This window comes from Cervus canadensis, chromosome 32, assembly GCF_019320065.1.
Source record: "Cervus canadensis isolate Bull #8, Minnesota chromosome 32, ASM1932006v1, whole genome shotgun sequence".
NCBI lineage: Eukaryota > Metazoa > Chordata > Mammalia > Artiodactyla > Cervidae > Cervus > Cervus canadensis.
The window spans coordinates 14,707,906-14,724,277 of record NC_057417.1 but is presented as its reverse complement, the minus strand read 5'-3'; the positions used below and the strand labels follow the sequence as shown (position 1 = coordinate 14,724,277).

General features: G+C 40.7%; 1 protein-coding gene across 1 annotated transcript in view; it reads left to right on the top strand.

Moving 5' to 3' along the window:
* The window catches only part of DNAH3 (dynein axonemal heavy chain 3), a 233,517-nt gene that overhangs the window by 1,650 nt on the left and 215,495 nt on the right, over nucleotides 1-16,372 (top strand). The window contains exons 2-7 of the mRNA XM_043456022.1: nucleotides 3,219-3,323; nucleotides 3,838-4,060; nucleotides 8,727-8,799; nucleotides 9,070-9,235; nucleotides 11,520-11,709; nucleotides 13,364-13,559. Of these exons, the coding sequence (XP_043311957.1) occupies nucleotides 3,219-3,323; nucleotides 3,838-4,060; nucleotides 8,727-8,799; nucleotides 9,070-9,235; nucleotides 11,520-11,709; nucleotides 13,364-13,559 (953 nt within the window). The remainder of the gene's footprint in view (nucleotides 1-3,218; nucleotides 3,324-3,837; nucleotides 4,061-8,726; nucleotides 8,800-9,069; nucleotides 9,236-11,519; nucleotides 11,710-13,363; nucleotides 13,560-16,372) is intronic.

Sequence of the window (16,372 nt, the reverse complement as noted above, 5' to 3'; positions counted from 1 at the left end):
TGGAAAATGTTTTGCTTCCGCTGCAGTATTCTTGTCTGGAGAATCCCACGGACAGAGGAGCCTCGTGGGCTACAGTCCATGAGGTCAAAAAGAGTCAGACATGACTGAAAGCGACTTAGCACTAGCACTTCCTTTATTATCCCAAGAATGGCTTTTCTCCTGGTATGATGACTCAGCTGCCTCTGTGTCTATCTCTTGGCTGACCAACTCTCAATATAGAGGGACATAAATATGTCTGACTCAAATCCAAAAACGAATCTATGGGCTTAAGTAACTGAGAAGTCCAAGCTGGGTCCTGGGGCCCAGATGATGTCACTAAGAGTCTTTCTCATTCTGGTGCTCTGCTTTATGATGGTTTTAGTCTAAGGAAGGCTTTTTTTTTCCCCACATAAAGCAAAGATGGTTGTTTAGACTACCTCTTTCCCAATGGCTCTAGCAAAAGTATCAGGAACAACTATGATCAGCCCACCTTGGGTCACATGTCTATCCCTGAACCAATCATAGCATCTGGAGGAGAGAGTATTCTGATTGGCCAGACCTGTATCACATGCTCTGGCCTGGATACAGGTGCTTGGACACTGTACAAAGTGGACTGAAATTGGAGTAGAGCCAGTTATGTCCACTAGGGCTATATTCTGCCTGCTTTGCTAGTAAGAGTAACTTTCCAATATGTCTGAGGGCTGAAATCAGGTTTATCCTAACCATAAACAGAAGCATGAATGCCAAGACACCTCCTGAATAATATTAGTATTCTCCTCAACTGCAAAAGGTCAGGGTTTCTTGGTTTAACTACTCGTTCCCTCTCTTGTAACTTAAGATGTCCAAAATCTGTTTCTGTTCATTGTTTTTTAATTGTTTTATTTGAAACAGATTTAAAAGCTAGGCCAAGGGAAATATTACCACTGACCATAAAACCCTCTTGCTTGCCAAGACAAAATGCAGGCAGCCCTGACTTATCAATCAGTATATGTTGTACATCTGAACTCCTGAAGGAAATCATGAACAACTTCATTTCCCGGAAAATACTATTGCAGATATCTACCTTGGATGACCAGATTCCGTTCAAGTTGATGCTGAATTTTTTCATTTTGTTCACCTCTTAAGTGCAGATCTTAATACTAACTTCAGTAGTGAAAGAGCAGGCTCTTGGATGTGGTTGGTTGATTCTTAGATCCTTGAAACTGAGGTCAAGAGCTGAGAGACAGACACAGTGATTTAAATAGACAAAGCAAGTTCTCTAAGCAGAAAACAATAGGGTCATCTTGTTTAATGTGGAGCCTAAGCAGCATGATTCTGTTAGTGGGTCTAATGCACCACAATTTTTGAAACCACTGAATTAGGCCATTAGATCAGTGAACCTACTATATTTTTTAAAATTCCCAGGCTCAGTATGCATTTTTTTAAGAGTTTGCAAGTTTTCTTTTAATTTTAAAATCAACACATTCTCAAAACAATTGCCATTTCCAATGTGTTGGGATGCAAACTAGTGTGTTTTTAAAAGCACCTCTTCATGGCTAGTATGTCTTACCTTACCATATGGTCCCATCACTCCATGGCAAACAGAAGGGGAAAAAGTGAAATCAGTGACAGATTTTTTTTTCTTCTTGAGCTCCAAAATCACTGTGGATGATTGCTGCAGCCATGAAATTAGAAGACACTTGCTTCTTGGAAGGAAAGCTATGACAAACCTAGACAGCGTATTAAAAAGCAAAGACATCACTTTGCTGACATAGGTCCATATAGGCAAAGCTCTGGTTTTTCTAGTAGTCATGGATGGATATGAGAATTGGACCATAAAGAAGGCTGAGCACAGAAGAAATGATGTTTTCAAATTGTGGTGCTGGAGAAGACTCTTGAGAGTCCCTTGGACAGCAAGGAGATCAAGCCAGTCAATCCTAAAGGAAATGAACTCAGAATATTCATTGAAAGGACTGATGCTGAAGCTGAAGCACCAATACTTTGGCCACCTGATGAGAAGAGCAGACTCATTGGAAAAGTCCCTGATGCTAGGAAAGATTGAAGGCAAAAGAAGAAGAGGATGGCAGAGGATAAGATGGTTGGATAACATCACTGATTCACATGAACTTGGGTGAACTCCAGGGGATGGTGAGGGACAGGGAAACTTAGTGGCTACAGTCCATGGGGTTGTAAAGAGTCAGACATAACTTAGTGACTGAACAACAGCAAGAATAACAAAATATCCTACCTATCCCCTATGAACCTTAGTTTCAGCTAGAACTGGACATAAAAAATCTCATACATGCCTGGCACATAATGTTTGGAATAATGGCAGATGTTATTGTTAATGTGATTATTTTATGAGGTTGAGTCATCAGTGAGGAATTGGTTGGGGCATGGGGATGACAAACGTCTGACTCATTTACCCCCTACATGTCTACCTTCTGCCAGTTACCCTGCATGACTTAATTTGCTGACCCAAATAAATCTATCTAATAATGTCTCATCTTACACAAGAGTTCAGTCCACAGTCATTGCTTGAGGTGAAAAACCATAGAGCCAAAATTGCACGGCTCTCTTTAAACTACCTTTAAAGTACTGTATAGCAACATCTCTCAGTAAATCCAGCCCAGAGGTTTCCCTCCGCAGCCCCAGATGAATAGTTGTCTTGCTTCTAGGGGTTGGGTGTAGGAAAGAAACTCAGGGCACCTCTCAACACGGAAGCCAGCTCTATGGTGAAGAATCACTGGGAACTGAGCGTGGCCATGGGCCCACAGGTTCACCTCTGTCTGAGGCTCACTCCCAAGAACACACTCCCTGATTGGAATGGTGGACTCAAACACCCACACTCTTTAAATATATTCTTTTCTTTTCACAGGAAGCACAGAGTTATTTATACCACTACATAAGCGAGTTTCTGTTTGGAATTTTGCTCATGTGAAATGCAAGAGTCAATTTTTTTTAAGTCAACCCCTTTAATTACAACCCAGGGTAGGGAAGCTGGGAGTGCCCTCAGATTTGGGTTCCTCCCAGGGGAAAAATACATGAATTTGCTCATAGAAGGGTAGCCATGAGGAGATGCTAGAGAAGAGACTTTAACTCTTAAGAATTGAAACCAATGGATAGTGGTGAGAAGGGTGTTTATGGCAGACATTTGTGCTTAAGTCCTTTTCTGAGGAACTTTTTACTCATTATGCACTGCAGAGGCTTGGAAATCTTTCCTAATTCCTGAAGAGTGGCTTTGTATTTGTTTCCCACAGATCCCCAAAAGTGACTCCATATATTACATGAGCCACTCCCAGATGCGGCCAGAGTTGCCCCCTCTGCCTGCTTCTGCTAACGAAGAACCATCTGAACTCTATCGGGTATGTTCACCTGGGTGCTGCTATTCTGCTGGTAACGGTTGGGGGTCAAATGGACTTGACAGGTAGGATTAGAGGCCTCAGTCATTTCTGCCACTGGAAGAGGCTATAGCACAGTGGGAAAAAGAGCTATGTAGTAGCACAAATCTAGCCTTCTCACTTACCTGCTGCATTATTTAAATGCTCTGAACTTCTGCATATTCAACTATAAAATGAGAACAATTATTTCTACCTGATAGCCATGTACATAACAGTAAAGACAATAGATGTAAATTACCTGATCACAAATTTACTGCATGTTGAAAATCAGCTTTTATCCTTGCCATCAGAAAGCATGCTCACGGTGGTCAGAGAGGTAAAATTGGTGTCCATTCCAAAAGTATTTGCACTCAGTGTGCAGAATATTAGGCATGTGGGATGCCATGAGTCTCAATGTGAGTGGAGCCTGGCCGAGAGGAGCCCAGGCTCCCTGCATGATGTCCCTCACATGACTCACTCTGCATTTCTCCCCTTGTAGACAGTCATGTCGCACAGCTTTTATCCCCCCTTGATGCAACGCACATCATGGACCCTGGCTGCACCCTTCAAAGAGCAGCAGCACCACTGTGGACCCAGTGATTCCATTGCCAACAACTACTCCTTGACAGCTCGGGACCTGAAGCTGAAGGACCTGCTGAAAGTCTACCAGCCCGTCACCATCAGTGTCCCCAGGGAAAAGATCGTTCAGGGGCTGCCATCAGGTATTTCCTGCAGTGTGTCATACCTACTTAGAATGGGGCTTTGGGAGATTTCTAATCCTGGGTTCTAGTCCTGGCTCCACCTTTACTATAGATAACTTTGGGCAACCTCATGAAGCCTCAGTTTCCTCATCTATGAAATGAGAATGATTGTAATGGCTAGCATGATGTTTAACATACACCAAGCTTCTTGTTGACTGCTCCGTTCAGTTCAGTTCAGTTCAGTCGCTCAGTCATGTCTGACTCTTTGCAACCCCATGGACGGCAGCACACCAGGCCTCCCTGTCCATCACCAACTCCCGGAGCTTGCTCAAACTCATGTCCATTGAGTTGATTATGCCAGCTAACCTCCAACCATCTCATCCTCTGTCATCCCCTTCTTCTGCCTTCAATCTTTCCCAGTATCAGGGGCTTTTCAAATGAGTCAGCTCTTTGCATCAGGTGGCCAAAGTATTGGAGTTTCCGCTTCAGCATCAGTCCTTCCAATGAATATTCAGGACTGATCTCCTTTAGGATTGACTGGCTTGATCTCCTTGCAGTCCAAAGGACTCTCAAGAGTCTTCTCCAATACCACAGTTCAAAAGCATCAATTCTTCAGCACTCAGCTTTCTTTATAGTCCAACTCTCACATCCATAAATGACTACTGGGAAAGCCATAGCTTTGACTAGACAGACCTTTGTTGGCAAAGTAATGTCTCTGCTTTTTAATAATGCTGTCTAGGTTGGTTATAGCTTTTCTTTCAAGGAGCCAAGTGTCTTTTAATTTCATGGCTGCAGTTACCATCTGCAGTGATTTTTGAACCCAACAAAATAAAATCTGTTGCTGTTTCCATTGTTTCCCCATCTATTTGTTATGAAGTGATGGGACTGGATGCCATGATGTAGTTTTCTGAATGTTGAGTTTTAAGCCAACTTTTTTATTATTCTCCTCTTTCACTTTCATCAAGAGGCTCTTTAGTTCTTCTTCACTTTCTGCCATAAGGGTGGTGTCATCTGAGTATCTGAGGTTATTCTTACTTCTCCCAGCAATCTTGATTCCAGCTTGTGCTTCATCCAGCCCAGCATTTTGCATGATGTACTCTGCATATAAGTTAAATAAGCAGGGTGACAATACACAGCCTTGACGTACTCCTTTCCCGAATTGGAACCCGTCTGTTGTTCCATGTCCAGTTCTAACTGTTGCTTCTTGACCTACATACAGGTTTCTCAGGAGGCAGGTCAGGTGGTCTGGTATTCCCATCTCTTTGAGAATTTTCCACAGTTTATTGTGATCCACACAGTCAAAGTCTTTGACGTAGTCAATAAGGCAGAAGTAGATGTTTTTCTGGAACCCTCTTGCTTTTTCTATGATCCAACGGATGTTGGCAATTTGATCTCTGGTTCCTCTGACTTTTCTAAATGCAGCTTGTTGATTGCTGCATAACAAATTACTCCCAAACTCAATAGTTTAAAATAAGCTCCATTTGTTATCTGTCAAGATATGTTATATCTTGTTGACATATATGTTATATGTCAACAAATGTTATCCATTTGTTATTTGTCAAGAATCTGGGAATGGCTTAACTGGCTTAGAGTCTCTTACAAGTGTACAATCAACGTATCCAAGGGCACAGTCATCTAAAGGCAACCAAGGAAGGATCCTCTTCCAAGCTTACTCACCTCCCCCACTTCCTGTTGGCCGTAGACATCGGTTTCTTACTGAATGGGCCTATCCACCAGGCAACTCACATGACTTCTAGTTTCCCTTGGAGGAAATGCAATAGAAGAGAACCAGTAAGATAGAAACCACCATCTTTTGGGAGCTTAATTTTGAATGTGACATCCTATGGTTTTTGCCATTTTCTCTGTGTTAGAATCAAGTTGCTAAGTCCCACACTCAAGAGGACTATAAAAGAGCACGATTATTACAGGAAGTGGGGATCCTTGGTGGCCATGTTGGTGGCCAAAAGTACCATAGTACTTTTTATGTATTAATTTGTTTAGTCCCACTGGGTACACATATGTCTGCTTAAGGATATCCATTAGTAGTTTTTGTTAGAGATATGTTGGAGATTTGCAATCTGCCTGCTGTCTCAAACTCATTTTCATGTTTTTCTTTATTCTTTCTGTGCTGTGTCTGGGTGAATTCCTCAAATTTATCTTCCAGCTCACTAATTTGCTCTTCAACTCTGTTCAGTCTTGAGTTTATCCTGTATAATAAATGTTTTTTTAATTTTATTTTTATTTTTTTTGTTTTTTTTTTTATTTTAATAACACTGTCTTTCATTTTCAGATTTCTTAATTGGTTCTACTTATGAGTGTTGCCAGTTTCTTATTCTATTCTCATGGACATAACATTTTCTGTATCACTTGGAGGATCTTAAACATTTATTTTGCAGCAATATTAGTGTTGCTATATTATTTCCATTTTGTAAATATTTCCCTCAGTTGTTGAGTTTATTTGCTATCTTTCTTATATTGGTTTTTCTCATGTGTTATGGGATTTTAGCTTGCAGGCTTATGTTGAGAGCTTTTCCCCTTCTTGCTACATGAATTTCCCATTTGTTGTTTAATTCACACACAATAAAATGCACAGATCTTAGTGTTCAGTTCAGTGAGTTTTGTCAGTTGCTTATACCATATTTGTATTAGCCACCACCCACATAAGATATAGGGCATTTCCATCACTAGAGGAAGTTCTCCTGTGCACCTTTCCCATCAGGTCCTTCCTTTCCCCAGTACCATGCTGCCCCGTTTCTTATTTCTGTCACCATAAGTTAGTTTTGGTTGTTCATACTTATAAATGTACTCAGTGTATTCTTTTGACATACCTTTTAAAATCTTGCCTTTCTTCCTTATGCCTTCATCTGGCATCTTAGGACCCCAAATTAGTACCAGATCTTATTATTGATGGCTTAGAACTTCCATCCTAAGGTGCTGTTTTAGGGATGTTGTAGATCTGGTCCCTGAGGTTATGTTAGGCTTGGCCTAGTTATTACCAGCTTTTCTTTGCTATCTGCGGTCGCTGTGTGAATTGAGGATACAGGTGCTTTATCTGCATGACAGTGTTGCTGGCTTTTCAGCCTGTCTTCATGGGTAGGGCAGCCAGGGCTTTATACTGTGAACCTAGCTTCAGTTCCCACAGTCATGGTGTGTTTTGGATTTCATTATTCCCCCAGGTGTCAATCACCTAATTATTTCTGCCTGCTTTGGTGCCAGAAGCCAAGTTTAAGATTTTTACTTCACACTGTGTTTGAGTTCACACAGAAGAGCATCTTTTTGAACAATGCATCGTCTTTTTAATTTTAAAGAATTTTTTCTGTTACTGTTATATTTGCGGTTGTTGTTGTTCAGTTGCTAAGTCATGTTCTTCTCTTTGCAACCCTGAACTGTAGCATACCAGGCTTCGCTGTCCTTCACTGTCTCCTAGAGTTTACTCAGAATCATGTCTGTTGAGTCAGTGATGCCATTCAACCTCTGCTGCCCCTTCCCCTCCTGCCTTCAACCTTTCCAAGCATCAGGGTATTTTCCAAGGAGTCAGCTCTTCACATCAGGTGGCCAGAGTATTGGAGCTTAGCTTCAGCATCAGCCCTTCCGGTTTATATTCAGGGCTGATTTCCTTTAGGATTGATATTTGGAGTAGATTGAGGAAATCAAAGTATGAACTCAGAATACATCTTGGTTAAGAGTCTTCAATCCTCTGGTTCTATAAAAATATCAATTTCCTATTAATATGTATTCAGCGTGTCTAAAATGACATGTTAATTTCCTACACTAGACTCTTAAGCAAGTATCCAGTTAAGGTTTAGTAATAGAATGATATATACATTTTGTATGTATATACATTTTTTATTTTAAAATATTTATTTGTTTATTTTTGGCTGTGTCAGGCCTCAGTTGTGGCATCAAGGATCTTCTGTTGTTGTGTGCAGGCTCTTTGTTGTTCGGTGTGGGCTTCTCTCTAGTTGTGGCATATAGGCCCTAGAGTGTGCAGGATCAGTAGTTACAGCACATGGGCTTAGTTGCCCCAAAACATGTGGGATCTTAGTTCCCCAAGCAAGGATCAAACCCGAATTCCTTACACTGGAAGTCAGATTCTCAACCACTAGGCCACCAGGGAAGTCCTCTTAGTAGAGTTTTATATTTTATTTACTAAATTTATTTATCACAAATGATACTTATTGCAATGCCTTCTATTTGTGGCAAATTACATCATTTTTTCTATTTGCAATAATTATATTTATTGAAAATGATACTGGTTTTTCTATTTGTGATACTCATATAATATTTGCTTTAAAATAAATAGCTTAAGTTTAAAAGTCTGAATCTATTAAAGAAAAATATTTAGCAATAATACACCACATGTTTAGAAAATAGAGCACATAGGATTGGGGGGGTGAATTGAGGATATATTAATATTTGTCCAGGGTATGAGAAAACAGAAGGTATGCTCATCCCCATTTCACAGTTGAGGAAGCTGAGGCTTGGAGTGATGGTCACTTCTTCAGGGTCACACAGGCAATTAGTGGTACAAGTGGGACCAGGGTCTGCATCACCTGCTTCATCCCACCACACCAAGTCCACCCCTCTTAGTGTTCTCTTGGACTGCCCTAAGACTTGCATTCCTGTGGGCAGAAGGTGGCCCAAGGTCACTGCCCATCACTGATATCTTTCTTCTCCACTGTTCTAGCAAATAAAAGCTCGTCAGAGCCTAACAAGAAGAAAATGAAGTTCTCCCCCAAAGACAAAGAGGATCTCACTGGGTAAGGTGTTTCTATGGGCACAGGGGATTGCAGGACACTAGAATGAACTGAAGAAGGTTATGGTCTCATGAGAGGCACACTCTGCTTCTTGACTTTAAAGCATTCCTGGATACCTAGTTACTTATGTTTTTTCCCACCAATACCTCTTAATCCAATTTATTAAGGCCCTAAATAAAAATAAATTAGCTAACTAAGCAAAACCAGTGCTTACAAACTTATGAAGAATGAAGTGTTCATGGAACCAGGCACTAAGCTGTGTCTACTTTTCAGGATGAAGTCAGCCTCAACCACCTTACCTGTGAAGAAGGAGGTTGTGACATCTTTGACTTTCCCAGGAAGCAGACCAATGAGTCCAGAAGAACAGATTGATGTGATGTTACAGCAGGAGATGGAGATAGAAAGTAAAGAAACCAAACCATCTGAATCAGACTTGGAGGTACATTCTTATTGCCTCCTTTCTCTCAATCTGCTAATTGTTATTCTTGACATATCAGTGATTCTAAACTGGAGAAAAGCGGTAGTCACCTGAGGAATGTTTTAAAAATACTGAAGTCCAAAGACAGGCAGGTTGATTTCCCTTCTTCTTTCTCAACATTGCTATGGCTATTCAAGGTGAAGTAAGTCAGAAAGAGAAACACCAATACAGTATATTAACACATATATATGGAATTTAGATAGATGATAATGACGACCCTGTATGCAAAACAGCAAAAAAGACACAGATGTAAAGAACAGACTTTTGGACTCTGTGGGAGAAGGCAAAGGTGGGATGATATGAGAGAATAGCACTGAAGCATGTATATTACCATATGTAAAATAGATGACCAGTGCAAGTTCGATGCATGAAGCAGGGCACTTGTGAAGCTGGTGCTCTGGGGCAACCCAGAGGGAGGGCTTTGGGAGGGGGTTTCAGGATGGGGGAACACAGGTACACCTGTGGCTGATTCATGTCAATGTATGGCAAAAACTGCCACAATATTGTAAAGTAATTAGCCTCCAATGAAATAAATTGTTTTTAAAAATAAATAAATAAAGATACTGAAGTCCACACCCCGTGCAGGCTACTGAATAAAGTGTACATGCGTGAGTCTTCTGCTTTAAGCAAGTCTTAGAAACCGGTGCCTTCAGGTCCTCTTAGAACATAGGTTGCAAAATGGCTGCCTAGAACATAGGCTGGGGTTGCCAGATTTTGAGAAACAAAACAAAAAACGTGGCACTCTGTTTAAATTTCAGATAAATGATGAATAATTTTTAGTATATTCCAGTGCATCCCGTATTTTATCCAGCAGCCTGACCATAAGTTAAACATGGCCTACAAATGTGTTTGGAAAAATGAAAGAAATCTCACATAAGCTGGATTTCTAACCTCTCTTGAAAAAATTAATACATTTGAAACTGAACAATAGCTACCTCCTTTAGATGAGAAATACATTCTCTGGTTTGTCAGTCTCCACAATTCCTTATTGTTTTATTATGTCCAGCCAACTTTCAGTTATTAACATTACCTGCTCGGTCCCAGATAGACTTTTGAGCCTCTAACCCCTAACCTGAAAGACCTGCAAAGCTGTAGAGCAAAGAGCTTTTGAATTTAGAGTGTATAGTAAAATGATTAACAATAAAAACTAATAGTGACTGAGAATATGCTATTAGCAAAATTCCATACTAAACCCTCTAGATGCTTGACTCCATTCAGGACCTGGGGATTTTGATTATTCCTGTTGTCAAGTTGTGGAAATTGGGGTGGGGACTGCTTAACCAACTTGCCCCAAGATATACAGTCAGTAAGAGGCAAAACTAGAATTTAGACCAGTCTGACTGATACTAACATTCTGAACAACAACATTTCTCAAACTTGCCTGAAAATAAGAATCGCCTGGGCTTCTTGTTAACATATCCTAAATGCCCTAGGAGGGAGGGGCCTGTGAATCTGCATTTTAAAAGGAGCCTCTCTTCTCACCCCAGGCAGTTCTTATAATGAGAGAACTTTGGAAATTTGTCCTTTATTAAGTTTGGAGAGATGCAAGTCCAGCCTTTTCTGACCACAGACAATTGGCAAAGAAGGTCAAAGCTGATTTCAAACCCTTTCCTATACTTTGTGCTTCTCTTTTATCTGCAACTATTCATTTCTAGAACCATTCAGCCATCTAGCAGCTTAGAGGCAAACCCTAAATAAACCAAACTTCCTAATGTCACCAGGTCACATTGGGCCTGTTCAGTTCATGTGTTTGTGTTGCTTTTCTAAACTCAAAAGTCCCATGGTTGAATTAGAGTAATTATCATAAGTCTCACTCAGACTTGGGGGTTTTCCCATATGCCATAGGATCAAGTACTTTCTTCATATAGGGTCGTTGTTATAAAGGAGGGTGAATTTGAGTCCATTTGAGGAGCTTGTCATTCCTCATGAAAACTCACCAGATATGTTATCTTCAACCCCAGGGCTTAGTCCTCTTCCCACTGCTCCTATTCGCATGGCATTTGACAAATCCTTCCTTATACAGCACTGAGATCTCTCTGGCTTTGGTTGACTCCTCCAGAGCCATGAGGAATACTCACCAACAGTTTATTACAATGAGTGTGATGTCATGGACCAAGAAGTGAGTGAAGGAAGGAGATCAATGCTGTATGAACAGGGTACTTTAGCAGCCGATGGGTGTGAACAAGTGGGCACAGTTAACCAATTGATTATGATCATTTTGTTGCTGGTGGTTTGTTTATGGAAGAGATACTACTACTATTTGACCAGTGGAATCCGAAAAGACATGATTGCCCCTGAGGAGGACAAAGTGATGGTTCGGATTTCAAAGCTGATTTCAAACACACTGCTGACAAGTCCCTTCCTGGAACCCCTGATGGCTGCCCTTGTGGAGGAGAAGGAAAATGACTATTATAGCAGCCTCATGAAGAGCATTGGTAAGGCTGTGCATAAACGGGGCAGGGTTCCTATGTGGAGGGCACCTTCTTTCCTTTCAGTGTCAGTTCTTCTCTCTGTTTTCTCAGAAAAATGCCAAAAACTTTGTGTAACTTTTCATTCAGTTGCTCCCCCACACTGCCACCATCACTCATGTCCATACCAGTGCTTATCACATTTCACTGTGCATGTGTGTAACCTAAGGATCTTATTAAAGTGCAGATTCTGATTCAGTAGAGTTTGAGAGGGGCCCACGATCCTGCACCTCCAGCTAACTCCCAGGTGATGCAGGTGCTTCTCACCCTGGGCAACAGCATAAGTAGCAGGCGCCCATAGACATTTAAAATGTAGCTCAAGACCTCTTCCTTCAAGTATTTTGATCTCTGCAACCCTCAGTGATCACTCCATCTTGTGCATTCATACCACTTCTCGCTTCTTCTTTCAACTCATACCATTTTGGAACTTCTCCTGTGCCGTTGTTTCTCTATGGCCTTTAACACTGGCCTTGTCTTTCTCATGGGTCTCAGCTCCCTTATTAGACATTTACTGATATATCATCAGTCCTCACTCCCTTTCATGTTCAGCTGCATGTCTTGTGCACACAGTAGGGCATTGGGAAATGTTTGATGATAGCGAGTAATGTGAAAAGTGAAAGTGAAAGTCTCTCAGTCGTGCCCTACTCCAAATTCTCCAGGGCAGAATGCTGGAGTCGGTAGCCTTTCCCTTCTCCAGGGGATCTTCCCAACCCAGAGATCAAACCCAGATCTCCTGCATTGCAGGTGGATTCTTTACCAGTTGAGCACTGAGCCACCAGGGAAGCCCATAATAATGAGAGAATAATGTGAGAAACACATCAAAGGGGAGAGGTGATCATATTAGCTCCCCACCTTCCCATTTATCTGGAAAACAGCTATACTTACTAAATTAATGGGTTTTTTAAAATTTCCTAATCAATCTTCTAGTAGTACAGTGTAATGGCTCCTTGTCTGCTATAGGCTAGAATCAAACTTTTCCAATTAAACATCTAAAGCCCTTCCAATTTCAGCCTCAACCTACTTCTCCAGTCTTATCACCTTGAACTCTACTGCTTGTACCTGATATTTCTGCCACAGCATGACCCACAGCTTCTTGAGCATGTTATACAAAAATCATGGAACTGCACTTATCCTGTCAGACAAAATCCTACTCATTTTCTATGACCCAGCTTAAATGTTACTTCCTCTATGAGGCTTTTGCCTGTCCATATCATGTGAAATATTTGGCCTCTAAATTTCCGTTCATAGGTATCTGGTGTCATGTATTGTGTTTATTTTTTTATGTAGCTATGTTGGTGTGCTGTGTCATAATGACGTTTCAGCAAATACTAGTTCTTTGATATGCATGATGCTAGATATCCTACTAGGACTAAACTCCAGATTCTAAGTGCTCCAGACTCTGAAGTTATATTCTGCTTCCCCCCACATGTCTCACATACCAACAGGGTGAAACCTACTCAGTTAAGTTATACCCGGGGGATTACCAATGACCTTGTAAATGAGGGAACATTTCCAAGTGTAAATGGACAGAAGCTTATTTACCTTCTTAGTGTTGAAACTTAAGAGCACGAAATGCTCAAGGCCCCTGGTTAACAACAAGCGTTTGCCCTCTTGGTTATAGTTGATTACATCCTCATGGACCCCATGGAGAGGAAAAGACTCTTCATTCAGAGCATCCCCCGAGCATTTCCTCAAAGAGTGATCCGGGCCCCCGTGCCCTGGCACAGTGTCTACAGGAATGCCAAGAAGTGGAACGAAGAGCACCTGCACACGGTGAACCCCATGATGCTCAGCCTGAAGCAGCTGTGGTTTTCGGAGTAAGAAATGCCTGCTGCCCCTTTTTTCCCTTTATTGCTTCCACACGTAAGAGATCATCTCATGTGGGAGTAGCCTTGCCTTTGAAGTAAAATGACGGAAATCCTAGACCCAGGTTGCATATGGTAAGGGATACCTCTGTGCAGAGCTAAGTGGCCCTCCTTAGTGCCTCCACAGCACCCGTGTCTGTGTGTGGGCCCTGGAACATACTGGTTAAGAGCACTCGCATGGGGCCAGCTTGCTCGGGTCCACCTCTACCTCTGCCGCTTCATAAGTAACATCCTTACCTCTCAATTTGGGATAAGACTTCCTACTTCATAGCGCTGGTAGGAGGGGTACATAATTTAGAGTACTTAGAACAATGCCTGATACAAGTATCCAGTAGGTGTTAATTAGACCTCCATTATGAGGTCTATAATACTGAATTATAATTGTACCTTTACTAGTTTGCCTGTCTCTAGCGTATGAAATGTATGGGATGGGGGCTTGCATCTTCTTGTTTCTGTTCCTTTCCCAATTCTTTATTTAAATGTGTTTAGTTGAAGTACAATTAATTTACAATGGTATGTTAATTTTTGCTGTACAGCAAAGTGATTGTATACATACATTCTTTTTCATGTTCTTTTCCATTATGGTTTATTACAGGATATTGAATATAGTTCCCTGTGCTATATAGGAGGACCTTGTTGTTTATCTATTCTGTATATACTAGTTTGTTGTTTATCTATTGTATATATACTATTCTGTATATACTAGTTAGTTTCCACTAACCCAAACTCCCATTCTGTCCCTCTCCTATGCTCCCTCCCTCTTGGCAATCACAAGTCTGTGGTCTCGGTCTGTGAGTCTGTTTCATAGATAAGTTCATTTGTGTCTTATTTTACAATCCACATACAGGTGGCATTGGGTGGTATTTGTCTTTCTCTTTCTGACTTACATCATTTAGTATGATAGTCTCTAGGTCCATCCATGATGTTAAGGCATTATTTCATGCTTTTTTCTGGCTGAGTAGTATTTCATTGTATATATGTACCACATCTTCTGTATCCATTCATTGCTCAGTGGACATTTAGGCTGTTTCCATGTCTCAGCGGTTGTAAATAGTGCTGCTATGAACGAAGGGGCACTTGCTGCTGCTGCTTAGCTGCTTCAGTTGTGTCTGACTCTGTGTGACCCCATGGACTACAGCCCACTAGATTCCTCTGATCGTGGGGATTCTCCAGGCAAGAATACTGGAGTGGGCTGCCATGCCCTCCTCCAGGGGATCTTCCAGACCCAAGAATCTAACCCAGGTCTTCCATACTGCAGGCAGATTCTTTACTATTTGAGCCGCCAGGGCAGTCCTGCTGCATATATCTTTTCAAATTATAGTTTTTGTGTGAGTATATGCCCAGGAGTGGGATTGCTGAATCATATAACAATCTATTTTTAGTTTTTTAAGCTAATTCTTTTATGTAACTCAGGGCCAGTGCAGAGTTGGCATACAATAGTCTCACTTATATTTATCAGTGACTAAATTGGCCACAGATATTGTAGAAGTCCAGAGGAGGCAGGAGTCACTTTTTCTCTCTTTCATTTTTCTAAATTAAGATGTTATTCACATACTTTAAAATTCACCCTCTGGAAGTGTGCAATACAGTAATTTTGAGTATACTCACAAATTTGTACAACTTTCCTGAAAATATTGGGAATGTTTTCATTATCCCCTAAAGAAATTCTGTAGTCATTAGTAGTTACCCCACTTCTCCCTTCCACTCAGCCCCTGGCAGAACATTAATCTGCTTCCTGTCTCCGTGGATTTACCTATTCTCAATATTTTACATAAATGGAATCATACAATATGTGGCCTTTCATGTCTGGCTGCATTACGTTAGCAAGATTCATGTTTTCAAGATTCATCCATATTGAAGCATTATCAGTACTTCATTCATTTTTATGGCTGAATAATATTCCATTTTATTGTTATACCACATTTTATTTATCCATTAATCAATTGCACTGGGAATAATAAAGACTGATTTTTTCTTATGAGCCCCTCAAGAATGAGTGTGAATCCTGGTGGGAGAATGAGGCCACCAGAGTTCACCAAAAGGTCAGGTTAATGAAATGATGTGCTACTACCATGTGGGTTTTTTATTAGAAAAATTGGAGGCAGATATATGTGTGTAATTGTGATTGGTTAAACTTAATCAGTAGCTCAAATATTTTGTTTGAGAAGGATCTATAGCTTTGTATGTTTCGTCTTTGGGGAACCTTATTACTTGGATAACTTACTTGTTTTTCACATTCTTAGTTTTACCTGTATTTTAAAAAATAATTGCAGGTAGAGTCAACCTAGGATAGAGCCCATCAATCATAAGAAGTAAGCACATTCCTTTCCTTGAACTGAATTCTAAGGCATTAGGGGTGCTAGTCAGGACATGAGAAAAAAGTAGTTTTCTAATGAGATAGAAGTATGTAATAATAATTTATAGAAAAGTAATAATGTATAGATAGAGTAGGCTCTGAAACTAACCAGCCTAGGTTCTCATTCTTGCTCTGTCCCTGATGAACTGTGTGATTTGGGGAAGTTAATCTCTCTGGTCCCCTATTTCTTTATATGCAAAATGGGATTGTTGGGTGAAGTGCTTAGAACAGTGCTTGGCATACAGTAGTTGTTCAATAAGTTCTGCTTTAAGTAGAAGCATGTTTATAGCCTCAAAAAAAAAATTAACCTAGAAATTAACAAGAAAGTCAGCCACAAGGCTGATAAAATTGCCAGAAGTTCAGTGCCAAGAGAATGTACACATGAATTTAATTTGATCACATAAAGAAA